General features: G+C 64.1%; 7 protein-coding genes across 7 annotated transcripts; 3 read left to right on the top strand and 4 right to left on the bottom strand.

Moving 5' to 3' along the window:
• Positions 1 to 2,249: 2,249 nt before the first annotated feature.
• Positions 2,250 to 6,002, bottom strand: EMIHUDRAFT_107703 (hypothetical protein; the record flags this gene model as incomplete). The annotated part of the gene is made up of 6 exons (XM_005756925.1): positions 2,250 to 2,534; positions 2,594 to 2,921; positions 4,205 to 4,767; positions 4,848 to 4,912; positions 5,053 to 5,155; positions 5,385 to 6,002. 6 exons carry the CDS (start codon positions 6,000 to 6,002, stop codon positions 2,250 to 2,252), a joined length of 1,962 nt encoding a protein of 653 aa, XP_005756982.1.
• A 2,704-nt stretch (positions 6,003 to 8,706) lies between these two features.
• Positions 8,707 to 12,050, bottom strand: EMIHUDRAFT_221054 (hypothetical protein; the record flags this gene model as incomplete). Its single annotated transcript, XM_005756926.1, has 7 exons — positions 8,707 to 9,279; positions 9,484 to 9,528; positions 9,727 to 9,876; positions 10,329 to 10,402; positions 10,492 to 11,233; positions 11,657 to 11,866; positions 12,024 to 12,050. The coding sequence occupies 7 exons, from the start codon at positions 12,048 to 12,050 to the stop codon at positions 8,707 to 8,709; spliced, it is 1,821 nt and encodes a 606-aa protein (XP_005756983.1).
• Positions 12,051 to 13,644: 1,594 nt separating this feature from the next.
• Positions 13,645 to 14,182, bottom strand: EMIHUDRAFT_107705 (hypothetical protein; the record flags this gene model as incomplete). The annotated part of the gene is made up of 2 exons (XM_005756927.1): positions 13,645 to 13,998; positions 14,180 to 14,182. 2 exons carry the CDS (start codon positions 14,180 to 14,182, stop codon positions 13,645 to 13,647), a joined length of 357 nt encoding a protein of 118 aa, XP_005756984.1.
• A 316-nt stretch (positions 14,183 to 14,498) lies between these two features.
• EMIHUDRAFT_360254 (hypothetical protein) lies at positions 14,499 to 15,767 on the top strand. The gene is made up of 2 exons (XM_005756928.1): positions 14,499 to 14,861; positions 15,094 to 15,767. Exons 1-2 carry the CDS (start codon positions 14,567 to 14,569, stop codon positions 15,189 to 15,191), a joined length of 393 nt encoding a protein of 130 aa, XP_005756985.1. The 5' UTR covers positions 14,499 to 14,566; the 3' UTR covers positions 15,192 to 15,767.
• Positions 15,768 to 16,291: 524 nt separating this feature from the next.
• EMIHUDRAFT_428593 (hypothetical protein) lies at positions 16,292 to 19,773 on the top strand (the record flags this gene model as incomplete). Its single annotated transcript, XM_005756929.1, has 10 exons — positions 16,292 to 16,374; positions 16,576 to 16,632; positions 16,998 to 17,090; positions 17,379 to 17,421; positions 17,716 to 17,778; positions 17,844 to 17,899; positions 18,388 to 18,453; positions 18,692 to 18,728; positions 18,880 to 18,994; positions 19,088 to 19,773. 10 exons carry the CDS (start codon positions 16,292 to 16,294, stop codon positions 19,444 to 19,446), a joined length of 972 nt encoding a protein of 323 aa, XP_005756986.1. The 3' UTR covers positions 19,447 to 19,773.
• A 3,430-nt stretch (positions 19,774 to 23,203) lies between these two features.
• EMIHUDRAFT_422781 (hypothetical protein) lies at positions 23,204 to 24,439 on the bottom strand (the record flags this gene model as incomplete). Its single annotated transcript, XM_005756930.1, has 3 exons — positions 23,204 to 23,564; positions 23,640 to 23,700; positions 23,939 to 24,439. 3 exons carry the CDS (start codon positions 24,434 to 24,436, stop codon positions 23,497 to 23,499), a joined length of 627 nt encoding a protein of 208 aa, XP_005756987.1. The 3' UTR covers positions 23,204 to 23,496.
• A 224-nt stretch (positions 24,440 to 24,663) lies between these two features.
• On the top strand, positions 24,664 to 25,350 carry EMIHUDRAFT_221063 (hypothetical protein; the record flags this gene model as incomplete). Its single annotated transcript, XM_005756931.1, has 4 exons — positions 24,664 to 24,859; positions 24,953 to 25,041; positions 25,109 to 25,195; positions 25,315 to 25,350. The coding sequence occupies 4 exons, from the start codon at positions 24,664 to 24,666 to the stop codon at positions 25,348 to 25,350; spliced, it is 408 nt and encodes a 135-aa protein (XP_005756988.1).
• Between the last annotated feature and the right edge of the window lie 764 nt (positions 25,351 to 26,114).

Consider the following 26,114-nt stretch of genomic DNA (forward strand, 5'->3'; position numbering starts at 1 on the left):
TCCTATCTTAGGCGCGCTCGCCCTCCCGAAATGGACCGCAGCCCGCGAGGCGCCGCGCAGCTGGCCTTCTCGTCCGAGAAGGCGTGTCGAGATGCGGTCGAGATGCGGTCGAGATGCGGTCGAGATGCGGTCGAGATGTGGTCGAGATGCGGTCGAGATGCGGTCGAGATGTGGGAGGCGACCCCCCCCCCCCCCCCCCTCTCCCTCTCTCTCCCACACACCGCTCACCCACGCGCACTGGGCCTTGCACTTTGAATGCCGCGGGGCTCCTGTCGTCCAGACGTGGAGTCGCGAGGGGCTAGCCTGGCCCTCGCCCCACCGCCTTGTGTGTGGGTGTGGGGGGGAGAACACCTAGATGAACACCTTGCCACGTGCCGCAGGTGTCAAGCCCTGTGGGCGCGACGACGTCATGGACGCTCAACAACCTGTTCGCGCGCGCGAACAACGCCCCGAAGCCGCAGCGAGCAGAGCCGCGAAGGAAGGAGCACAGGAAGGACTGAGGTGGTGCTCCGTTCTCGGTCGGAGGCATATCCCATTCAATGCGGTTGCGCTGGGAATCTCAGCGCGAGGCTGTGACTCGCCTAGCTCTTACATTTTGTTGTGGGTCCAACCGTGTTGCCGTGTTCTGCTGCTCGCAACGCAACCGGGGCACAAGGGTGGGTGAGTAGGCGGGGGAGACCTCGCATAAATCTGGAACTTCTCCTCCTCCCAGTCCCCTCGTGGGACGTCCCACACGCACACCCTCGGCACAAACGAAACGAGATGGCCACGCCGACGCCGCGCTCCGACGCATGTAAAGCGCTCCGACCGCCGCAGTGGCCGCTCAGCTTGGACGAGCATTTGTTCCTCGCCATCGGCGTAATCACCGGCCCGGCGAACCAGGGCCGCCGGCGCTGGCTGCGACAGCATGCGTTTGGCGATGTGGCGTTGCGCCGCCGAGAGGTCGTTGCACGCTTCGTGCTCTCTGCAGGCTCTGCTCGATGCGGCGAGGCGCAGCGCTACGGCGATATCGTGGCGCTCGCCGAAGCCACCGACGACGACGGGCCGAGGTACAGTCGTACCTGTCTCTCCACTTAGTCATCCCAACTCCTCGGGCGACCGCGCGGCTGCGCTACTCACAGGCAGTCTCCCTGCCCCAGCTGTTACAGGCACCACCCACCGACCAGTCTCGACGACGAGCCGTGGCAGGGCTCGCTGCTCCAGCTGCACAGCAGTACGCCACAACACAACATATTATCCAACATAACCTCTCCCTGAGTGCCCTACCCTTGCGGGCTCAGTTGCCGCATTAGGAGCCTTCGCACCGCGAGTGGGCTCAGGTGGGATCCACACAGAGAGAGGTTCAGTACAGAGCCGCACTCTACACACCTTATCCCCCTACTCGGGCGGCATCGTGGTGAGACCCTGGGCAGTCAGAGAGGCTGGCAGTAAGTGGCGGGCTATGAAGTCGGGCCTCTCCCGACCCGCCATCGTTGCCTAAGGGAGGATCCTATCGGCCACTAGACCATGACAGATCAGAGGCGTACACGCCCTGTCCCAGCTCCCCCACTCCTCACACTGGGTTTGCAGTGCGCGACCTCGCCACCTCGCTACCAGGGCAAACCCCCTCTCTCCCCCTAGGTGCTGCACTGGACGTCCATAGAAGGCGCGCGGCAGAGGCGGGAGGGAGGCGGGGAGAATCTAGCTCGCTCTGGCAGGGAGGCAAGGGTGTGATAGAGTGTTAGGGTGAGAACAGGCGGAGGGTGTGCGCCTGGACGCGAATTGGGAGGGCACTTGCGACGAGGCATGGTTTGGCGAGTGGCAGTCGCTGGTGCGGACTTGCTGAGTCGTGTGTGCTCCTTTTGCTTGCTAAGACTGGAACAATTTTTTTTGCGTGATCCTCGTCGCCAAGTACCAGGCCGCACACGCACCCGACGGTGTGCGTGGAGCACTAACCTCTATCTCGCTCTCCGCTCTCACACACCTCTCGTTCATCTCGTGCGATCTCGATAATTAAAATTTAATCGCCTGATAGAGGAGATAGAGGGAGATACGGGGAGATATGGGAGGTGCAGCTTGTGCTCAGGTCCTCGTGCTCGATCTCGGCTCATCTCGGCCAATCTCGGCTCATCTCGCCGATGCGCGTCCTCGCGCTCCTCTGGCCTGCGGGGGCTCGCTCTTTACAAGAATAGAAATGAGAATTGTGATCATACGAACAACAATGATGACTTGCACTCCTCGCGCTCCTCCGGCCTCCGGCCCGCGGGGGCTCAGTCGTCGATGAGCTGCTCCGCGACGCGCGCGAGGGAGGCGAGCGAGGAGGTGGATCCGGAGGACGCGACGGGCAGGTGGGTGCGCGATCCGCCGTACGACGCGCTGCGGTGTCCGAGTCGCTGGAGCGAGCCCGTCCGCCGCGCGACCTCGCGCAGCACCGCCTGGTGCTGCTCCACGCTGATGACGCCTTGCTCGACCGCCCAGTCGAGCGCGCCGAGGGCGGCCCCGTCGGTGCGCACGTCCGACCGCGAGAGCATCACGGCCTGGTTCTTGAGCCGCACCTAAACAGAGAACACCACGGTGAGACAGAACTCTCACACCCCCGGTTCTTGAGCCGCACCGTCAGCGTCATCGGCGAGCGAGGGGCGAAGACGGGCTGCAGCTGGAACGGCTCGCCGTCCACCTGCACCGGCAGCGGCACCGTCGACGAGATGGACAAGCACGAGCACTGCGCCAGCCTGGTCGCGCCGGTGAGCGACATCTGCGCCAGGCCCAGCTGCAGCACGCCGCGCACGGCGACGACCTCGAGCAGCCCGTCGGCCATCGAGGGCTCCGCCCACGGCGGAGACGCGTGCTCGGGGAGCCGGCCTCTCCCAAACTCCTCCCTCGCCACGTCCCAGCCCCTCGCCCCCTCCGCCGCCCAATCAGCACTCGGCCCGCCGCCGGCGCTGCGCGTGGGCGCGGCGGCGGCGGCGGCGGCGGCCGAGAGGCTGTCGGGCGCGGAGAGCGGCGAGGCGGCGGTGGCGGCGGCGGCGGCGGCGGCGGCGGCGGCGGCGGCGGCGCGTGGAGCGTCGCCGTGGGGTGGGGGGGCGGTGGGGAGGCCAGGAGGGGAGGAGGGACGGGAGCCTACTCTCGAGATTGCCCGAGATTACCCGAGATTGAGTCCCCGAGAGTACCAGGGGGGGGGGGGGCGGAGGGGCGGGAGCCGCTGCGAGGTGTGCCGGCGTCGTCCGGCGGCTCGTACCTAGAGGCCAACAATACAGAACGAATGATGGAGTCGTTCGTAGAGCGGTTCAACGTCGGCGTCGTCCGGCGGCGGCTCGTACCCGCCCCACAGGTCGGAGAGATGGGGAGATGCGGGGAGATCTGGGGAGATGCGTACCCGCCCCACAGGTCGGAGAGATGGGGAGATGCGGGGAGATCTGGGGAGATGCGTACCCGCCCCACAGGTCGGAGAGATGGGGAGATGCGGGGAGATCTGGGGAGATGCGTACCCGCCCCACAGGTCGGAGAGATGGGGAGATGCGGGGAGATCTGGGGAGATGCATACCCGCCCCACAGGTCGGAGAGATGGGGAGATGTGGGGAGATCTGGGGAGATGCGTACCCGCCCCACAGGTCGGAGAGATGGGGAGATGCGGGGAGATCTGGGGAGATGCGTACCCGCCCCACAGGTCGGAGAGATGGGGAGATGCGGGGAGATCTGGGGAGATGCGTACCCGCCCCACAGGTCGGAGAGATGGGGAGATGCGGGGAGATCTGGGGAGATGCGTACCCGCCCCACAGGTCGGAGAGATGGGGAGATGCGGGGAGATCTGGGGAGATGCGTACCCGCCCCACAGGTCGGAGAGATGGGGAGATGCGGGGAGATCTGGGGAGATGCGTACCCGCCCCACAGGTCGGAGAGATGGGGAGATGCGGGGAGATCTGGGGAGATGCGTACCCGCCCCACAGGTCGGAGAGATGGGGAGATGTGGGGAGATCTGGGGAGATGCGTACCCGCCCCACAGGTCGGAGCCTCCTCCATACGACGCGATGTTGAGCACGATGACGCCCTACATGTATCATGGCATATGTGTATGCGTGTATGCAGCACACATGCATACGTGCACATACACACACACATACACACATGCGTGTGTACCTGCGTACCCGGGGGCAGCTGCAGCCGCACGCCATCAGCCTAGAAGAAAGAAAAACGGCGTCAGAAAAAGAAATGGCGGTGGCGCAACCGCGCGCCGTCCGCCTCAAAGACGACGCGCTCGAGCAGCGAGTTGAAGGCGCCGCCCTGGAAGAGCTGCCGCGCGCCGTACCGCGCGTAGCGCAGCTTGTTGCGCAGCTGCGACGTGAAGAGGTGCGGCGCCATCTGCCGCCGCGTGTGCCAGTCGAGGGCCACCTTTGCGTCGGCCCCCCAATCATGAACTAATCTTACGAACTCGTGCTGAGTTCGTGCCGTGTGATCAGCTTTGCGTCGTCGCCGATCCCCAAGTCTTACTTGTTCGGGTGACCGGGCGAGCAATGAGTAAGCAAGGAGTAAGCAGCTAGTCCTCGCCTTCGCATCGACGCCGATCCCCATGTAGTTTTGGAGCGTGCGCGCGGGCGGGTCGCTGTTTGTCCTCCGCCCGATGCGCGCGTCTCCGAACCGGACCGTCCACCGGTCCAGCAGAGTGACTTGCGCGCGCTCCACGTCAGTCAGCAGCTCTACCAGCCGCGTGTGCGCGCCCCGCCGCCCGCCGCCGCCCCAGCCGAGCTCGCGCGCGAGGTCGTTGCCGGTGCCCAGGGGGAGGATGGCCACCTCGGAAGCAGAAAGAAGACTGCGTGTGGAGAAGGGAAGGTGTGGCGGGGTACCCGGTGCCGAGGGGGGAGGGTGGACACCGGCGGCGTATAGTCGAGGTGGAGTGAGTCGATCATCGCGAGGACCCACCCGACGGTGCCGTCGCCTAGTTCACAGCTAGACGTGTGTGTGAAGAGACGCCGTTCGCACCCCTCCTCCGTCTCCCGTCTCGACAGAGCCGTCGCCTCCGCAGACCAACACACGGAAGCGCCGGACGGTCCGGAAGGACTCGAGTGCCTACCGCACCAGCCGGGGAGCTGACGGCCGCGCTGGGTTCGACGACTCTGGGGGTATGGTGCGAGTGGAGCGCCTCCTCGAGGGTGGACTGGCCGAGGGTGAGGTCGACGACCTACGTGTACCATACCCTCAGAGTCTCGAACCCAGTGTGGGTTCAGCCCCGTGGGTGGTGCGGTAGCCGAGACTGGGCGCCCGGCCTGCGTGCCGAATACGCCAGCCTCTCTCGCAGGCGGAGCAGAGGCCCAGATCTCCCCATCTCTCCCCATCTCTCCCCATCTCTCCTCAGACCTCCCCAGATCTCCCCAGATCTCCCCAGATCTCGAGCCCCTAGAGCCGACGACCTGCTGTGGCGAGAGGAGCGAGCGGAGCTGCGCGAGCGCCGCCTGGCCCTGTCGCCCGCCCGACCCCGGGTTGACAAAGACAAGCAGCGGAGTCACGTCGTGCGCCGCGGCCACCGTCGGGTCGAACACAAACGCGTGCGGCGACGGGTGCGGCCGCTGCTTGCCGGACGGCGACCGAAGCAGGCTGGCAGCCTCGTGGCCGCGGGTGAGCACCCGCTGCACCACCGTGCTCCGCTCGCCCAGCGAGGAGGAGGGGGAGGGCGAAGTGGCTCCGCCGTCGCCGCTCCCGCCGCCGCCGCCGCCGCTCCCGCCACCACCGCCGCCGCTCCCGCCTCCGCCGCTCCTCCTGTCACCGCAGCTTCCGGCTGCGCTCGTGGGGGAGGTGTCTGCCGGTCGGAGGCGGATGGCCTCGGGCGGGAGGATCAGCCGCCGGATGTGCTGCCGCGCCGCCTCGGGCGGGTCGATCGTCCACAGCAGCTCCGCGCGGCTTGCCTCGGGCCACAGCAGCCGCACAAGCACCACGGCGGCGAGCGTGGCGAGGACGAGGAGCGCAGAGTGAAGGATCGGGTGCGGGTCGCTGCTCGAGGCGTGGTGCATGCCAAGCAGGTCCGACTCCATCGTGTGTATCGGTCCGAGGGCGTCGTCGTCGAGCGCAATAAACGGCGAGTCGACGCTATCAATTCACAGCCGCTCTCGAGGTTCTCTCGAACTTCTCGACGCGCGCCCGGTCGAGCCTTCGGCGGGCGCGCTGCGGTCGCACGCCTACCCAAGTCATATGCCACGGCGTGCGATCTAGATTCAGCACACGCGCCTCTGCTCGCAACCACTCATCCAATGAACTGTCGTCACCCATGAGTGCGAGTTAGGGCTAGCGGCTGGCCAATAGCCTGTGAGGAGGGCGTCCATAGACACCTCACAAGACCCCACACACGGTCTCGTCCGTGCCTTGCGGCCGGCGACGAGATTGCTAGAGGCGGAGCAAGCCTGCTCTAGTCTCACACGTTCGCCCCTGTCGCCTGTCTGTGTTGTTGGCCTGAGTGATGTGTACGCCCACTCAGGATGTGTGGCAGCCCGCTGGCTGTGTGTCTTGTGAGCTTGTTTGTGTCTGTGTGTCGCTCGTGCGTGTCGTCATCATCTGTCTTGCGTCCACCCATACCGCGTTGGTGTCCAGTCCGAGCCTGACTGTTCTTCACCTTACTACATACATACATACAGGTGTGTGCCATCGTCGCTTGGAACGCACACACGCACGCCGCATTCGTCGCCGGCGCGCGACAGGCTCCCGTCGGCCGGACTGCCCTCGACGAGTGGGTGTCGCCAACCAAAGCGACACGCACTCGAGGGTAGTGCCGACGGGACGCGGTTCGAGGGCGACTCTCGCGAAGGCACGGCTGGCAACCGTGGCGCGGGGCTCGCGTTCGACAAGACCGGGATCGCTCTACCGGCAAACCTCTCGCTGACATGCGCGCCCCGTCGAGCTGACGGCGGGCGCGCTGCGGTCGCACGCCAAGCCAAGTTATATGCCAATGGCATGCGACCTAGAATCGGCTCACGCGCCTCTACTCACATACGCTCACCCATAGAATTGTCACCGCCAGTGAGTGCGAGATAGGGCTAGCGGCTGGCGGCTAGCCCCTGAGGAGAGTGACCAGAGACACCTCACATGACCCCACGGTCTAGTCCGGCCTCGCGGTCGGCGGAGATTGCTAGAGGACGAGCAAGCCTGCTCTAGCCTCACGCGCTCGCCCCTGTCGTCTGTTGTGTTGTTGTGCCCTTGTTTGTTCCTTCGGCAACTTGGCTGAGGGAGGCGACAGGGGGGGGGCGCGGCCTTGAGTTATGTGTACGCCAACTCAGGGTGTGTGGCAGCCAGCTGGCTGTGTGTCTTGTGAGCTTGTTTGTGTCTCTGTGTCGCTCGTGGGTGTCGTCATCATCTGTCCCGCGTCCACCCATACCGCGTTGGTGTCCAGTCCGAGCCTGACTGTTGTTCATCTTTCTACATACATACAGGTGTTGTGTGCTTGTGTGTGTGTGTGTGTGTGTGTGTGTGTGTGTGTGTGTGTGTGTGTGTGTGTTGTGTGTGTGTGTATGTGTGTGTGTGTGTGTGTGTGTGTGTGTGTGTGTGTGTGTGTGCCGATGCGTGATTGTGTGTGGGCTGCTCCGAGGGGTGTGTGTGTGTGTGTGAAAGCGCCGTCGCAACTGCCATGTCGGCAGGTTGTATCTGTCAGGCCGCTGTGTGCTGTCGGGCTGTCGGGCGCAGCTGTCAGGCTGTCACGTTAGGGCCTGACAGCGACGGGACGCCTCTGATGTCAGGCTCTGCTGTCAGGCTGTCAGAGACGTGCTGTCAGACTGTCGGAGAAAGTGCTGTCAGCGCTGTCAGGCTGTCGGGCACTGTCAAGCGCTGTCCGGGGTTTGCTGTCAGGCTGTCAGACCTGGGCTCAGACGACCCTTTACACCGCCACCGTACCCAGGGACCACCCGCGACCCCCGCCGCCCGCGCACCACCCGCAAACCCCCGGATCCTCTCGACCCCGACTGTGCTCCAAGTGCTAATACGGCTCTATCGAGATTTGAGGATGAGCTCCAGACGGACCGCACACTGTCGGTATGTCGTACTGTCGGTGACACTGTACTGACTAAACTAGCCATTAAGGAGTCGACGAGAGGTGGAGGGGAGAGGAGAGGCGGAGCATGCACGGGGAGGAAACGCTAGGCATCCAAGGAGGATGAGAGGGAGCGGCAATCGGAGGAGAGGAGGCGAGCCGCGCCGGCGAGCTCCTACGTTGGTGTGTCGCGGTTGACTGCCGGCCCCACGCCCTTCGTGACGCCCTCGTACGCCACCAGCCCGCACAGCTCCGCCTGCCGCGCCGTCAGCTTTGGCGGCCCGCCCGCGAAGAAGTGTGCGAAGCGCGGCGCGCCGTCCGACGCGGCGGCCGGCGGCGCATGCCAGTGCTCGCGGCTCGGGTTGTGGTCTCCGGTGGCGGCGGTCTGGTACGCCTCCACCTGGAGGCGGAGGACCCGAGAGTACCCGAGAGGACCCGAGAGTCCCCGAGATTGGGCCTGGCACGCCTCCACCTTGAGGCGCGCCACGCGGCGCGGTGTCATGCTCGCCGGCCTCATCGACGCGTAGGCGACGGCGCGGAAGGTGCGGCACTCTGCGGCGGGCGGCGCCGCCGCGTGCGCCAGATCGCTGCGCCACAAGATCACGTCGCCGCGAGAGACGGGGACGCGCCTCGGCGAGAGCCCAGCGGCGCGCAGCGCGGCGAGGTCCGCGTCCGTGAGCGGCACCCACTGCGACCGCCCCCGCCACGTCCCTCCCACCTACTCACACCGCCACGCGGGCGCGGCTCGCGGCGCCTCTCTTCTTGCGGCACACCCGCGAGTACGCGCGGGTTGTCACCAGCGCCGGGTGAAGAGCGTGCGAGCCGGGCCAGCACTGGAAGCACGCGTCCTCGGCCGCCTGGTCGGTGAGGGCCGTCGCCGACTGCACAAACTGCAGCCCCGCCTCCGCCGCGCCCTGGTCAAAGTGCTCGCCGCAGGAGCGAGGCTGCGGCCGGCCGCAGACGTTTGGCGGCGGCCGGCCAGCTGCCGGGTGGGCGCGCCCTGCCGGCGAAGCGGTCGGGCGGCGGAAGGTGAAGCCTTCCTTGGAGGCGTGCAGCGCGGTTGTGCCAAAGAGGCGCGAGAAGACGCGCTCCGCAAGCCGCTCGCGCAGGCTGCCGAACAGCCAGCCCGCGCCGTGGTGCTGGAACATGTCGGCAAACGAGCGCCAGCCGGAGTGCGGCCACGGGTCTGGCTGTCCGTCGGCGGGCGGGTACCACGACTCGGGGTCGTCGCGGACCACGGCGGGCGAGACGGTCGTCACGAACCGCCAGAGCAGCTCCACCTCTGCGTCGCACTCCTGTGGCACAGTGGCGGTCGCTCGGAGCAGGCGCACTCGATCATCGCTTCCAGGGAGGGAGCGGGCGTCTCTCCCCCTACCTCGCACCTCGAGCGACTCTTTCGCCGCGAGGCACGGCACCTCTCCCCGCATCTCCCCGTATCTCCCCCTATCTCCCCATATCTCCCCCTATCTCGCCTCGCGCGAGAGCACGCCGCGAAGCACCATGTACCCGTCCCGCTGCAGCGCCTCGCGCGCCGCCGCCCCAAACTCACTGCCGGCGCAGAGGTGGCGCAGAAGCGCGTCGGGCGGCGCGGCCTCCTCCTCCTCCTCCTCCTCCTCCTCCTCCTCCTGCGCGTCCTCGTCGCAGGCACGCGCCACGCCGCCGCCGCGCGGGCAGATCTTGAGCACCTGGCGTGATTCACTTCTCAATGAATGAACGACTCAACGACCGCCGCGCGGGCGGACCGTGAGCACCCTCTTGCTGTTGAGAGGCACGCAGTACATCGCGCCGCCCCGCGACAGCACGCCGCCCTCCCACTTTTCGAACCCGAAGAAGGGGCCGCCGACGACGTCCACGGCGTCGCGCATCGGGTCCACGCGCAGCACCGCCGACGCCTGAGCGGTATGGCGTGGAGTAATTCACTCACCAACTAGTTAACGAACTGACCACTCAGCGCCGCCGACGCCTTTGAGCGGGATGGCGTGATTCATTGACTCACCAACGAATTAATTACTCCGCGCCGCCGACTAACTAATTAATTAAACGCCTTGAGCGGGATGGCGTGGATTAATTAATTAACTAACTCATTAATTAACTGACTAATTAATTAAACGCCTTGAGCGGGATGGCGTGCTCAATTAATTAACTAACTCATTAATTAAACGCCTTGAGCGGGATGGCGTGCTCAATTAATTAACTAACTAATTAATTAACTAACTCGTTAATTAAACGCCTTGAGCGGGATGGCGTAGATGAGCCCGTCGGGCGCCAGGAAGCCGTTCTGCCACTTGTTGCAGTTGAGGTTGACGTAGCAGTGCTCTGCGCGTGCCGAGATCTCGGGCCCGACCTCGACCGCTGACGCCGTCGCCGGGTCGATCCGCAAGACGTGGTCCGCGTCGGACGGGATGCAGTAGATGCGGCCTAGAAGGGTCCGAGAAGGGTCCGAGAAGGGTCCGAGAAGGCGTCGGACGGGACGCAGTAGAGGCGGCCGTCCGGCCCGAGCACGCCACCGAGGTACTTGTACTTTCGGTCGGTCCGGTGGTGGCAGCGGTACGAGAAGGGAATTAGGCTGACCGACTGGCTGAACGGGTCGATCTTGAGCACCTCGTCCGCGTGGGCTGGTATGCCGTAGATGCACCCGTCCGCCCCGACGACGCCGCCGTGCCACTTCCAGCCGCCGGGTGGGAGGGCGCCGAGTGTGCTGACCTGCTGCGTCCACGGGTTGATCTTGAGCACCGACGTGGCGCACTGAGGGATGCCGTAGATGCATCCGTCTCCTCCGAGAAGCCCCCCATACCACTTGTGCCGCCCCGTCGGCGACGCGCCCGGGAAGGGGCCTCCGAGCAGGCTGGTGGTGCCGGCGGCGGGGTCGAGGCGTAGCACCGCCTCTGCAAACTGCGGGATCGCGTAGATGCACTTGTCGTGCGGCGACAGCACCGCGCCGTGCCACTTCCACTCGCCCGGGTGCCGGTCGCCCACGAGCGAGAGGGCGGGCGGGTCGGAGGAGCAGTCGATCCGCAGCACGCGGTCGGCGTGGCAGGGGATGCAGTAGATGGAGCCGTCCGGGTGCAGGTTGCCGCGCAGCCACTTGTACCGCCCCTCCAGCAGCGCCTCGTCCTCACCGCGGACCGTCTGCACTGTGTCCGTGGTTGGGTCGATCCGCAGCACGCTCCTCGCATGGCCAGGTACGCCGTAGACGCAGCCGTCGCTGCCAAGCACTCCGCCCAGCCACTTGTCCGCGCCGGACAGCGGCTCCGAGTCGAGGAGGTGCGCGACGGAGTCGCCGTCGGCGGCGGCGGCAGCGGCATCGGCGGTGCTGGCACACGCGCTTCTCGCGGCAGCGGCGGCACGCGCGGCCTTCTCAGCCTTCTTCAGAGCCGCTTTCTCCGCCTTGACGCGGCGCTTCTGAGCGTTCTTTGAGACGGGCTCCATGGCAGCGCCAGCTCTACTGTCTACGCGAGTCATGGCCATGACTGCACGCTCGACGAAAGAAGAATTCTTTTTTGATACAAGCCTCTCTCACAGCACACTGGCACGACAAGGGCGCAGACTGGCGCGGACTGGCACACACACAGGCTCACCACCGGAGCCGCCTAAGCGACTCCGTTAAGAACGGCAATGCACTCCGCACCATGCACAATGCCGCTCTCCCCGCACGCTAGCTCGTTCATTCACCGTCTGCCACGCCACGGCGGTGTGGAGGACGACAGACAAGCGCTGCATCTGCAGCCCGTGCCAGTTCTTGGTGGTCCATGTGACCTCGTCCAGGTGCTGAGCGTGCGAAAGTTTGTTGCTCAGCTGGTTCGCCGCCTCCCTCAGGGTGCTGCGAACCTCCTTTCCAAAGCCTCCGAAAGCCTCAAAATCAAACAAACGTAGATCGCAATCCTGCTGCCGCGCAAAGGGGTAATCGCCAGGCTGCTCCTTGAGCTTTCCCTTGGGGGCATCCTCCTCCTCCCCCTCCTCCCCCTCCTCCTCGGCCTCCTCCTCCTCCCCCGCCACCGCCGCTGCCGTCGCTTAAGTCCGAACCGTCCTCGCAGAGCACCGGCGGCGTCGATGGGGGCGATACCATGTGTGATCGGCTGAGAATGAGTGCCTGTAGAAATTAGCCATCGGCACGAGTGCATGAATGAGTAACTACCACAGCCGAAGTTTGTGAACGAGTGAGAATGAATGACTAAGTAACTCGGCATCGGCGCATGAGATGTGCGTGGAGAGTGTACCCTGTTAATGGGTGAGAACGAATGATTAAGTAGTCATAGGCGCACGAGCGCAACCTGTCAATGACGAGTGAAATTGAATGACATCTACCACAGCCGCGGCTTTTGAATGAGTGAGAATGAATGATCAAGTAGTAATTAGTCATAGGCGCCCTGTTACTGAGAATGGCTAACTGCCACAGACTTGACACGTGTGACTAAATTGTGATTAGTCCCTAATAGAGATCTCGGAACCTCTGCGCGCGCAGCGGCAGCGCAGCGGAAGGAACACGCCTACGCGATCACAACCGTGTGAAAGAGAGTCAAAGAAGATGTCCTTTGTTTATGAGGGATCATGCGGGCTATGAAGGCATATAATAAAATCTCGGGCAAACTCGGGCAACCTCGCCTAAAAAGACAGAAAAGGAAATCAAGGCGTCTGCTGCGCGATGCAGGACTAACGCAAGCTTGTTGACCGGGAAGGTTCGAGCCTGAGAGAGTAGAGCTGCGCCTACGGGCAGCACGCCGCGGCGTGAGCGTCGCAACGACAACGTGATAGCTGCCGACACACTCTCACGCGTCCACGGCGCTCGGACTGGAGCCGGGCGGCGAGCGAGCGAGCGGGCTTTGGCCGGCAGAAAGGCCGCACCTACGGGCAGCACGCCGCGGCGTTAGCGTCGCGACGACCGGCACACTCTCTCGTGTCCTCGGCGCTCGGACTGGAGCCGGGCAGCGATTGGCAAGCGAGCGGGCTGCGTCGCTCTCTCGCCGGAAAAGAGTGGGGGCCATCGGGCGGGTTCGCTCGGTGTAAGGGTGGGAAACGAGCTGCAGCGGCCGCGTCTCGCGGCTCCTCGATGGCAGCAGCCTCACCTGCGAACGGGAGGTGGCAGGCATTGTGAGGCCGAGAGGGGCGTAGCAGATTACGCTCGTGGGCCAAAGCGAAGCGCATCGCATGGTGGGAGCGGAGAGGGAGCGGCGGGTTGCGTGAGCAGGAGGCGTCGCGCCGCTCGGGCGTGCAGCTCCCCGCGGCCATATGTGCGTCGACGCGGCGGGGCAAGCGCGAGCGGAACGGGAAAGGCGAGGGACCTGGCGACGTCGAGGGGAACCGTCGGCCTGGGTGGAGGGGAATGTGACGCGCGCTTTTGGATATCTATATGAAGAGGACACCGAGATAGCCAGCCGAAGCCCCGCCTCGATCAAAAAGAGCGCCTTCGGCACTACTCTCTCGAGGTCTCGCGGATCTTATAAATCAGCCGAACGGTATTTGTATTCAGCGGGGCACGCGCGGAACGGAATACGTGCCGACTGTGTATAACACTCGTGTCCTGCTGTCAAAAGCTCAAGAGTCAAGACAGGGACGTAGAGCTCTACATGCAAGTACCCCTCAAATTTTCTCTTCGGCTCGCTCCGCTCGCTTCTGTGCGCAAGAGCCGGGCCTCGCACGCCTGACGCCGGCGGCTCCTGGCCCTACTCTATGCAGAGAACCCAGCCGGGGCGGCCGCCGTAGCTCTCGGCCCAAACGTAGCCGTTTCCGTTCACCAGCGGTGGTGCGTTCTCGGCCGCAACCTCCTCGGTCATACCTTCGGTGTCGCAGTGGTCGGTGGTGGTCCCACCGTCGGTCGTCATGCCGAGCGCGACGCGCTCCTTGTGAGCCGCGAGCCATGCTGCGATTGATGCGTCGGCTCGCGCACTTGCTGCGTCCTGGCGCTTGTTGAAGTCTGCCGCCGCCTTCTGCCACTGCCGCTGCCGCAGCGCCCGCAGCCGCTGCAAGGTCTCGTCGGTCAGCAGCGTCTTCGACTGGCGGTCCTCAATGACGGCGGCCTGCACCCGCGACAGGAGAGAGAGAGAGGGAGAGAGAGAGAGAGAGAGAGAGAGAGAGAGAGAGAGAGAGAGAGAGAGAGAGAGAGAGAGAGAGAGAGAGAGAGAGAGAGAGAGAGAGAGAGAGAGAGAGAGAGAGGGAGAGAGAGACGAGACAGAGACGAGAGAGAGAGGGAGCTCGCACCATTTCAGCGTGTGCGCGTGCGCTGCTGCAAGGCGAGGCGAGGCGCGGCGCGGCGCGGCGGGCGGCGGCGGCGGCGGCGCGCGCTCATTCCTTTTGCCCCGGGTGAGGCGTGGCGAGCGCGTCGCGTGGTGATGACGCCGCACGCGGAGAAGCTCTTGGTGACCCACCGCGGTGGCAGCGAGCCAGAGCAAGCAACCTGCCGCATGACAGTTGGTGACGGCGTCTTCAAGTGCGCGCGCCGCAGGAGAGTTGGCGTACAAAGAAAAAAAACGAGGAACGCCGGACGTTTTTTTGGGGAGGGTACCCATTCGTTGCTGGTAGCGAGTCGACGCTGCTTGACCTGCCAGCGTCGACTCGCCCTGTTCGCAGATCTCCTCTGCTGGCGCCATGTGCCTGTCGCCGGCGCTGCAGAGCGGCGAGGACATCGTCAGCCACCAGCTCGAGCTGCAGTCGATCTTGCACGGTGTGCACCAGCGCTACGCCGGCCGCCAAGGGCGGTACAACAAGCACGACACGGCGCGGCTCCGCTACATCAAAAACACCGCCTTCCCGGGCCTGCGCTTCGGCAAGATGGTGCCGGAGCGAGACATGGCGATGCTCAGCCCTCTCCCACCGTCGCGGATCGCCCGTCACCTCGCCTCTCCGCAGGGTCATCTCTCGCGCCGTCTGCATCTCTCTGCCGGTCGCCAGCACCCGCCACCGACTGGCTGCACCGCCACTCGCGACGCGCCACCCTCGCTCACCAGCCTGCATACGCGCTACTCCCGCCGTGCCTTTGCTGCCACATGGATCGCATGTCACTGCAAACGCGCCCGCAGCCGCGCCGTAAAGGTCTGCCTTGCTGGCTGACGATCTCACTCTCCCGCTCCTATTGCATCTGCCTCCCGCCTCCCAGCTCACATTTGACACTGCAGTAGGTGCTCCTGTCGACGCTGCCGCCGCTGCCACCGCTACTGTCACCGCTCGTTTGATAATCGACGCCACGCTTAGCGGCAGCGAGATCCGAGGTTGAGTCAACTTGCCTGGTGCGCTCTTGCGCGTGCCTTCAAGATCCACAAGTCAATTTGTACCAGAAATCCAAAGGTGGTGCAAAATGGATATCTCAAGATTGGCCTTTATTTCGCGCACCTGCTCTCCGCCGCCGCCGCTTACCTGCTGGCACGCCACCGCCCCGCGTCGCTAACTCAAGCCTCCCTGCTGCATCTTGCCACCCCTGCCACATGACTCGACCGCCGTCGCTGCTACCGCCCTCCCCGCCGCCCTCGAAGGCGCCACCAGCATTACGGCCGCCTTCATATCTCATTGATGCTGCCACCAACGCCACTTCCTCGATTCTGTGCCGCTGCAGCGGCGAGGCGCCGTCGCCACGATCGCCGCCAGCGCTGCTGATAGCCTCGGAGCGTCGCCATGGCCGCGTTCTGGTCTGCCCACGCTTCCCTAAAACGTCTAGGACGAGCTCAGAGGCTAAGGGCGCATCATGTGGGACCATCTAGCTCTACTGGGTCCGCGACGGTGGTCGGCGCACCCCCGTCTCGAACGTGTGTGCTCTCTGTCTGTCTGTCTGTTGTTTCGGCTAAGTCGTTTTGTACCGGATTTCAATGTTAGTGGCAAAACCGCGGAGCCGAAAATGGCGTTTAATTTCGCGCACCTGCTGTCCGCCGCCTGCGGCGGCGCTCCGCGCCGCTTGGGGCGCCTGCGGCGCCCCTGGGCGCGCTGCGCGCGCCTGTTTTGGGGGGGCTACCAGCACCGAAAAAGTGCCGTTTTTTTTGCGCTTTGTACGCCTAGCTTCGCTTCGCCGGCGCGCGCGCCGCGTCTCCACGCGCCCGGTTGCCCCACTCCGGTTGCCCCACTCCAGCGCGCTCCCGATCGACGCCGGCCGCTCCGCCCCGCCGAGTGCACGCCCCGCCAGCCGCGTTGGGCCTCGCCGTGCGTGCGGCGAGGGCCGGCTTGTCGGTCGGCGACACTGAGGGCGCCGTGGCGCCAAGTTCGGCAGCGTCCGCCAGCACCACTGAGCGCCACAGACCCGCACACCTCGCCTGCCTCGCTCGCCCGCCGCCGCGCCCCATCCGCCCACCGGCCTCGTGAGCGGCAGCCCCGCCCGCCCCCGTAGCGATGGGCGGCGATCTGGACCGCTGGATCGAGGACATCAAGCAGTGCAAGCTGCTGCCCGAGCTAGACCTCAAGCACCTGTGCGAGTGAGGGCGACACCCGAGACGCTTCCGAGACGCTTCCGAAACCCACCTTCCACTGCCGCGACGCTTCTCCAAGCGAAGGCCACGCCCCAGCCCTGCACTGCCCACACCTCGGGGGGAGTGTGGCGGAGGGCGGGCACTCCATCTTCATGGCGAGTCGGGCAAGTGCGGAGGACGTTGACCTGGAAACCAATTCCGACTCAGGTATGTGCAGGAGCTGATGCTGGAAGAGTCGACGGTGCAGCCGGTGCAGGCGCCGTGGTACGACATGGGGGGCCAGACGCGATTCGCAGCCTTTCTTTTATGTACCGTGCATCTCTTCGTTTGTAGGCGCCGTGGTACGACATGAGCCAGACGCGATTCGCAGCCTTTCTTTTATGTCCCGTGCATCTCTTCGTTTGTAGGCCCCGTGGTGCGACATGAGCTACACCAAATACTTAGCCACTAAATGAACGTGTATTTCTTTGTTTGTAGGCGCCCGTCACCATCTGCGGCGACATCCACGGCCAGACCCCACGAGCGGCCTCGAGCTGCCACGGAGCCGCGTCGGTTCACCCGCTCTACTTGCTGAACTAATAGGCCCGCCCCCCCCCGCCGGCTCGGGCGCCCGCCGCGGGAGCTCTTAGGTTAGCCGGCCATTTGGTAGGCCAGTTCCACGACCTCCTGGAGCTGTTCAACTGCGGAGGCGATCGCGCCGCGAGGCTGCGCCCCCGATCTGCGTGTGTGTGTGTGTGTGTGTGTGTGTGTGTGTGTGTGTGTGTGTGTGTGTGTGTGTGTGTGTGTGTGTGTGTGTGTGTGTGTGTGTGTGTGTGTGGCGGGAGAGAGAGAGAGAGAGAGAGGGAGAGAGAGAGGGAGAGGGAGAGGGAGAGAGAGAGAGAGAGAGAGAGAGAGAGAGAGAGAGAGAGAGAGAGAGAGAGAGAGAGAGAGAGAGAGAGAGAGAGAGAGAGAGAGAGAGTCCGTGTGCTGACACGTCGGGGGTCGCGGTCAGGCGCTTGCCCGGAGACGAGCTATATCTTCATGGGCGACTTCGTCGACCGCGGCTACAACTCGGTCGAGACGATGACTCTGCTGCTGCTGCTCAATGCCCGCACGCGCACACACACACACACACACACACACACACACACACACACACACACACACACACACACACACACACACACACACCAGCTCACCCACTCTCTCCGGGCCTTGCACTTTGCATGCCGTGGGGCTCCTGTCGTCTAGACGTGGAGTCGCGAGGGACTAGCCTGGCCCTTGCCCCCACCACCTCGTGTGTGTGGAGAAGTTGACCTTACCTTACCTTACCTTACCTTACCTTACCTTACCTTACCTTACCTCAAGGCTCGCTGGCCGCACCGGATCACGCTGCTGCGGGGCAACCACGAGTCGAGGCAGATCACGCAGGTGTACGGCTTCTACGACGAAAAAAGAAAACCCGCGGCTTTGACACGGGGGGTTTTTTTTCGCAGGTGTACGGCTTCTACGACGAGTGCCAGCGCAAGTACGGAAACACGAACCCGTGGAGGTAAAATTAATCAGTCAATTAATTATTATTAGTGCCAGCGCAAGTACGGAAACACGAACCCGTGGAGGTAAAATTAATCAGTCAATTAATTATTATTAGTGCCAGCGCAAGTACGGAAACACGAACCCGTGGAGGTAAAATTAATCAGTCAATTAATTATTATTAGTGCCAGCGCAAGTACGGAAACACGAACCCGTGGAGGTAAAATTAATCAGTCAATTAATTATTATTAGTGCCAGCGCAAGTACGGAAACACGAACCCGTGGAGGTAAAATTAATTAGTCAATTAACTAAATGAGTACGTTTAATTGATTGATTACACCCGTGGAGGTACTGCACGGAGCTCCTTGACCTGAATCGATTAGTCAATCAACTGAATGAGTACGTTTAATTGATTGATTAAACCCGTGGAGGTAGCGCACGGAGCTCTCTGACCTGAATTAATGAGCCAGTTAGTTCATGTCAATTGATTAGCTACGCCCGTGGAGGTACTGCACGGAGCTCTTTGACTGGTGCCCGCTCGCCGCGATCGTCGACGGGCGAGTGCCCTTAAAGTGGACACAGTGGACAGAGTGTAGACACCGGCGAGGGGGCACGCACGCGGCAGCACACTCCGCGGCGAGGGGGCACGCACGCGGCAGCACACTCCGATGTCCAGCACAAGTCCCACGCCGCGGGGCCAGCACGCACACATGGCAAGGCACGGCCGAGCGGCTACGCCCGACACCCATTATTATTGTTATTATTATTATTATTATTATTATTACTATTATTATGCCCGGCCTCCGCAAGGCGAGTGCTCTGCGTGCACGGAGGCCTCTCGCCAGAGGTGCGATCTCCCCATATCTCCCCATACCTCCCCATATCTCCCCATATCCCCCCACACCTCCCCATACCTCCCCACACCTCCCCACATCTCCCCACACCTCCCCACATCTCCCCACATCTCCCCACACCTCCCCACCTCTCTCGCCCCCGAGGTGCGGACGATCGACCAGATGCGGCTGATCGACCGCAAGCAGGAGATTCCGCATGAGGGCGCCTTCTGCGACCTGATGTGGTCCGGCCCGGGGCATGTCTTGATTTGTCCCCCGGGTATTTCTTTATTTGTAGGCGCCTTCTGCGACCTGATGTGGTCCGGCCCGGGGCATGTCTTGATTTGTCCCCCGGGTATTTCTTTATTTGTAGGCGCCTTCTGCGACCTGATGTGGTCCGATCCGGACGACATCGACACGTGGGCAGTGTCGCCGCGCGGTGCGGGGTGGCTCTTCGGCCAAAAGGTGACGCATGAGTTCAACGCAATCAATGGGCTCGAGCTCATCTGCCGGGCGCACCAGCTGGTGCAGGAGGGCTACAAGTACATGTTCGAGGAGAGCCTCGTGACCGTCTGGTCGGCGCCAAACTACTGCTACCGCTGCGGCAACGACGCGTGCATCCTGGCGCTCGACGACCAGCTGGTGCGCAACTTCAAGATCTTCAAAGAGGTGGAGTCGACCAAGGCAGCGGGCGGCGGAGGGCAGCTCTCCAACGTGCCCTACTTCCTGTGAGGCGCCGCCGCGGCGTGTTGCCCCTGCCTTTGCCCACGCCCGAAGCGTATCGCCTCCGGCGGCGGCGGCGGCTCGCAGTCGGCCGGGAGGGCGGGGAGAAGGTGTGCCGAGGGCCGTGGTGGATCGAGCAGTGGAGGAAGGAGGGCTCAGACGGCATGTGCGTTGCACGAGTGTGCGGCCATGGGGCGGACCGCAGGGAGGCGCAGCTGACCCAGCAGTGCTTCTGGTCGCGCCGCGCCGCACGTGAGACGTGTGTGCAGTCAGCTGTCAGCGGGGCGCGCCGCGCGTTTCCAGCGTGTTGTACACTCGGTTACGTCTTCCATGTTACTACCGCCCTGCCTGGCCGAAGCGGTGCCCGTTGGAAGAATTCGGATATCGGAACGCGTGCCAGTTTCGGGGGGCAAACCCTGCCCGGCCCCTAGAGCACCAGGTAAGGCCCAGGTGTGGCCTAGGGCATCAGAAGGGACCAAGAGGAGTCCAGTCTGAGCCATAGAGCCCATGTCTTTGCCCCCGAAGGTCGCGTTCAAATGCCCGGAACGGACGTTACAGTGGTGTCCGCGGCCGGCGCGATCACCGAGCTGTGACGCTCAGGGAAGCCGGTTGAGGTACTGGTTTCTTTGCCCAGGCCTGGCCTACGACCCATGCTGGATCAGCTGAGCAAGGTTTGGGGAGAATCCCCCATTCAGAGCTTCAGATATTTTGACAGACGACCAAAATCACCCCGTTTTTGCCCATTTTCGGTCGTTGTCTCGCTCTGAATGAAGAAAACAGTGGTTATATTTACTTCAAGAAGGCGTTCTTTTTTCCAAATGTGAAAGGGGGCGCGGGGGTTCCACGCACGACGAGCACGGAGTCCTCAAACACCCCTCGAGGGACCGTAATTAGCTGATGTCAGCCGCCCGCAACAGAAACTTCGTGACCACTTCAACAGAAAGCTTTCAGCTGACGACGATCGCGATGGTGAGCCTCGTCCGACCCGAAGCACGCGCGGCAGGACTTTGGGCACAAGCCCTTGACGACGTTGAAATCGCACCCCCCGAGGAACAGCAAATCCGCGCAACTCTCCGCCAGCAGCCCTAGCCGCTTCGCTTCCGGGGCGAGCAGCTCATCGGGTGTGTCGTTGCATTCCTCTGCGCGCGTCCACTTTGCCGTCCAGTCGTCGTCTTCAACCTCGCTCGCGGGCCGCATTTGCTCCAGCATGCCGATCGCCTCCTCCAGCTCGGCTCTTTCTACCGCCTCTTCGTCCGCGACAGCGCAGCTCTCCGGGCAAAGCTCCTTCACCTTGGCCCAGTCACACATGGTCGCAAGCGCCGTCTCAGGGGGCGGGCTCACCGTCACGAGGGAGACGCATGTGAGGGCCAGTCCGTTGTCGGCAAGGATGCCCTTTTGCCCCAAGCCTCCCACCACTACCTCGACGCATGGCGGGGCGGCGTCCTGTGTGCTTGTGGGCCGATCCGCAGAAGAGCAGCGGGCGAGCGAGCTGTCAAACGTGTCGTTGATGCCGCGCGGCGTTGATGCCGCCTCAACGGGAAGCCTTGCCTCCTCCGCCTGGAATAGGCGGCGGCCTAGGTCCTCATCGTTCGTTCCCGCAATCCGCGAGATATCCGTCTCGCCGCGCTTGAAGCAGGCCAGCGGATAGATCTGGCCCACCGCATCGTCTTTGAAGGCCTCCTGCTCCTCGCTCGTGGGAAAGAGCTCGCAGATGCTCTCGTCGAGCATCGCCTCAAAGTCTTCTTCATCGACTGACACTGCCTCCATGGCCTCTTGTAGCTCGTCGTCGTTCAGTGGGACGCTGAGGCTCCTTCCGAAGTTCTGCGATTCAGTGCGGCATGGACAACAGGTGATGTGGGCGATGGGGCGGGGGGCGGGGGGTGGCGGGGGCGGTTGGCGCACATCAGCCTTGATGGATTTCAATGCAATGTGTCCGAAGAGGGAGCAGCAGTTGTCCTCGTCTGCCTCGCCACCGCACGTCTTGGGGCACGTGAAGTTGACCGCGGCATTTGCGCACAGGTCAGTCTTGTTGACATCGTCGGCCACCTCGTTTGCGCAGCAGGAGCAGAGGCCATTGTACCAGCCGGCTCCAGTGATAGGCGGAAGAGAAGGCGATGCCGACGGCGGTGGCGGTGACGGAGGGTCGCACTCCTAGGTCGGTCGGGCGATCTGAGGCCCGACTAGGCGTATGCATTGCCCATCCAGGACTATCATCTGGACCTATCAACAGGCGCCTGCGGCGCCGTGCTCAGGATGTTCCAACCTGTTCCACTTTGATTCTCGAGTCATACTCGAGGGGTCCCGTACCATGCGGAATCGACCCTATCCAGTGCTCAAGTGCTCAAACAAACACGGCGGGCACACGGGCGGTGGATGGGCTGGTTTGACACCGAGGTGCGTGCGGCAGCTTGAGTGGCTGGACGCTACTGCTGATCGCCGCCGCCAATGATCACAAGCAGCTGGTCGAACTTTTGCTGAAGCGGGTCGCGAAGCCGGACGCGCAAAATAGCAAAGGCCCTGCGGCGCTGATGGCCGCCGCCGTCAATGACCACGTGCAGGTGGCCGAGTGCTGCAGCAGGCGCGGAGATCAACCTTCAGGACAGCGGCTGCAGAACCGCGCTGATGTTCGCTGCTTACCAAGGCCACTTGCAGGTGGCGGAGCTGCTGCTGCAGCACGGGGCAGAGGTCGACCTGCAAGACGTTAGCGGCTGCACTGCGCTCACAGCCGCCGCCGTCTACGGCCATTCTGTCGTCGTGCTCCGCCTGCTGCGGGCGGGCGCAGACATGGCGCTGCGCACTGCGAACGGCCACACAGCGCTGACGATCGCCAAGCAGAAGGGCCACACCGAGTGCGTCGCCGCCGTCAAGACGTTTCTCGGCGAGGTGGCGGCGGAGAGGCGCGACGCGGCGGCGCTCGTGCGGCGCGGGGGCAGGCAGCAGCGGGCCTGTTCCCGAGGACATCGGCGAGGCGGGCGGCGCAGGGGCGGACGGCCCTGCCGCCTCGAGCAAGGGGCAGCGGCGGCACCAACTGCCGCGTCCTTTCCTGGCGGCGTGGAGAGCGGAACGGGCGAGGCGCCGTCCCCGAGGAGGTCGTGGAGGCGGCTAAGCAAGACGACGCGGCGGTGCTGGCGTGGCTCGACGGCGGCGGGCGGGTCGATGCGACTTTCACTGTTGCGGGTGTGAGCGGCTTTACGCTGCTGATGGTCGCCGCCTTCTACGGCAACGGGCGGCTGGCCGCGGCGCTGCTGCAGCGTGTCGCTTCGATCGACCTTCAAAACGCGTCGGCGTCACCGCACTGATGTACGCCGCCGACCGAGGCCGCGAGCGGGTGGCCGAGCTGCTGGTGCGGCACGGGGCGGAGCTTTTGGGGAGCATGCGGCGGCCGAGAATTCGGCGAAGGAGGCGGCGACGGCTGCAGAGGCGGCGGCGAGGGCGGCGGAGAGGGCGGTGGGGGAGAATGAGGCGGCGCGGCACGCCGAGGAGCTGCTGGCGGAGGTCGAAGCGGAGAAGCGCGCCAAGGGCAAGAAGGGCAAGAAAAAGATGAAGGGCGGCGGGGCGGGCGGAGCTGGGCCATCGCAGGAGACGGAGAGGAGGGTGCCGAGGCAGCCGTCCGAGGCAGCCGCAGCCGAGGCCGCAAAGAAGGCCGAGGAGGAGAGAATGATCAGGCTTCCACTTTTTTGCCCTTGGTTGTGCACCCCTTGTGCTTCACGCAAGAGGCTAGAGGCAACGAGTCTCTCGAGAGTGACCTCCCAGGTGTGCAATCTGCAAAGAGATGGCCTTTTAAAGCAACCTCAGGTACGCATGCGCGCCCGGTCTTCTCTCTCAAACTGTGTAGATCCCGCCACATCTCGCGCCCAAAGCTGCCGGCCCAAGCTTCTGCCAGCGGGCTGCGCCGCGACCCCGCCCGGTCGCGCCGCAGCCCGCCCGGCCTCCTGCTCCAACGGCCCCCGGCGGCCCCGCCGCCGCCGCCGCAGCCGTTGTTGCTGCGCTGTCTGACGGGTGGGGTGCGCGTGGTGGCGTGCGGCGCGCACGGAGAGCGCCCTCCCCCCCGCCGCCGCCTCACTTCTTCCCGAAGCGCTGCGAGAGCCAGTAGAAGGCTCGGTCGATCTGGCGGTCGAGCCAGGTGCCTGCAGGAAGGCTCCGAGAAGGTTCGGACGAACTTCTCCCCCGCGCATGTGGCGCTTCTAGGCGGGGGGCGGTGCCGGACGCCGCCGGTGGACCATCGCTCGGCGCCTCCTCCTCTGCTGTGGCTGAGTCAGGCACCTGTTCACGGTGGGAGGGTGTGAAGAGGTGGCGGGGAGGTGGCGGCGGGCGAGGAGGAGAGGAGGAATGGAGGAGAGAGGAGGCGCAGAGAGGAGGAGGTGCAGAGAGGAGAGGAGGAGAGGAGGAGGAGGAGGAGGAGGAGGAGAGGAGAGGAGAGAAGGAGGAGAGGAGGAGGGGAGGAGGGGAGGAGGGGAGGAGGGGAGGAGGGGAGGAGGGGAGGAGAGGAGGTGGAGCTCACCGCTGCCGGCGCCCCGGCCTTCCGCACGGCGCGCGGGACCTTGTACACCTTGCCACCGTCGCCGGAGGAGAGGCCGCCGCCGATCCGACTCACGAGCAGCAACCCCGACGCCGCCACCGCCGCCGCCGGCAGCGCCTTCTTCGCAGCCTCCACCCACGTCCGCACGACCGCCGGCGACGCGGTCGGCGGCGGCTCGAACTTCGGAGGCGGGGCGGGCTCCGGCTCGGGCTCGGGCGCGGGCGCGGGCGCAGACGCCTCCTCCTCCGCCGCCTCAGCCGCCTCCTCTGCGGCGTCGGCCTCCTCAAAGTCGCCCGCCGCGGCGACCTCCTCTGCAGCCTCGTCCGTATCCAGAGGCGCGGCGGCGTCGGCGTCGTCTGCCTGCGCCGAGGCGGCGCTCGCGGCCGACAGCACCAGGCCGAGGCTGAGCAGGCTGGGCGCCGCCGCCTCCGCGAGCGCGAGAGAGAGCGCGAGCGCTAGCCCCACGAGCCTGGCTCTCATGAGATAGGGTTCCCAGTGTGGAAAAAAGACTAGACGGAACTCCCCCGCGCAAGACCATTCCGCACGTGCTGCACTACACCTGGCCGAATAAGAACTTCTCGTTTGGCGAGGGAGAGGACCCTGATGGCAAAGAACAGCGCAAGATCCTCAAAGCCGTCGAAACTATTCGTGGGAGCAACGCCGGGTGGGAGGTGAAGGTGTGGACCGACGAGGAGTGCTTCGCGCTAATGGACGCCTATTTTCCCGAGTTCATGAAGGAATACAAGAAGTTGCTGGACCCCCGCAAGCTTTGGGATATAGCCCGGATCGTCATCCTATATGTCCACGGCGGGATCTACCTCGACCACGACATTGAGTGCCAGCCCGGCGTGTCGTTCTCCGCGCCGGGCTGGGCGGACAACGCCACGGAGCTGCTGCTGCCTAGTGAGACAGAGCTGGACTCGAAGAGACAGCAGCTGACTGCACCACGCTCCCAGAACCCCAATGTGCGCTCCCTGAATTCCACGCATTCTCGAGGAAACTATTTCATGGGGTCGGTGCCGGGCCATCCGTTTTGGCGCGTGTACTGGAGAAACGTGATGGATCTCCTGCCCAAGCACAAGGAGGTGTGGGTGCTGGACCTCACGGGGCCACGGCAGCTGAGTCACAGCTTCCAGGAATACAGCCGGTCAGGCCTCCCTGCCTCGGTCCGTGTTTTATTACCACATCAAATGGCATTGCCATAAGCTCTCTGTTTGGACCACGGTGAAAAACTCGACGGTTTTGGGCGTTTCAGAGCACGCTGAATCGATTGGCTGAGCTATAATTCTCGCCAGCCCTTTCCTTTCATAACTATTGACTCAAAACTCGATGATCGCGCGACTTTGGAGCCGTTATAGCTCAGCCAAAACGTTCCTCTCGAAAAATTGACTTAGGAAGCCGCAAACGGCAGCTTCTGAAAGACTCACCGGCGCTTATTCTCTTGATCTTTCAAAACCTAGGCCTGCGGCCAAAATTTTCTAAAGGCCGCTGCGCGGCCAGCGCAATGCGCAACCAGTCAGCGACCGACAGTCAGCAGCAGACTGTGACGATTGGCGGCCTCGCGCCCTCAGTCGACCTCCTCTACCAACTCCCCTGCCCAGCCCATATGCCTCATCCAGGGTGGTGCAACCACCCGCGCAGGGAGAGAGAGAAAGTCGGCGATCTGCGCCGTGCAGATGAGCTCCGCCTCGTCTGCGTCGAGGACGCCCATCGCAGGGCTGTCATAGCGCCATTGCATATGACGTACTGCATGTTGTTCATTACTTCGCAGGTGCCAAAGTCGAGGATAAACTCACTCAGCGATGGCGAAGGCTGCACTCCCGGCCGGCGGTAGGAGAGATGAAGGCTAATGTACTTCGCAGTGTACGGTGCCTTCCGGCGCGAACAGTGCCCGGGACGAAAGAGGAGGCGACGTCTCCCTCGTCCATGGACGGTGTAGCCAGCTTGAGAGACGGGAACGAACGGCGGTGAATCGCCGACAGCGGCGCCTTCGTTCCTTTCCAGTGAATCGCCGGCGGGTGCCCTGAGCGTTGTATCTGTCGGCCAGTTGCCGCACCGCCGGCAGCAGCTCCGCAGCAGCCGCCCAGATGGCGCCGGTTAGGACAGGAGCGAAGCCGCGTGGACACGGCTGAGCGACGCCGTGCGTCTCGTTTGGATG

This window comes from Emiliania huxleyi (genome assembly GCF_000372725.1).
Source record: "Emiliania huxleyi CCMP1516 unplaced genomic scaffold EMIHUscaffold_94, whole genome shotgun sequence".
Taxonomy (NCBI): Eukaryota; Haptophyta; order Isochrysidales; family Noelaerhabdaceae; genus Emiliania; species Emiliania huxleyi.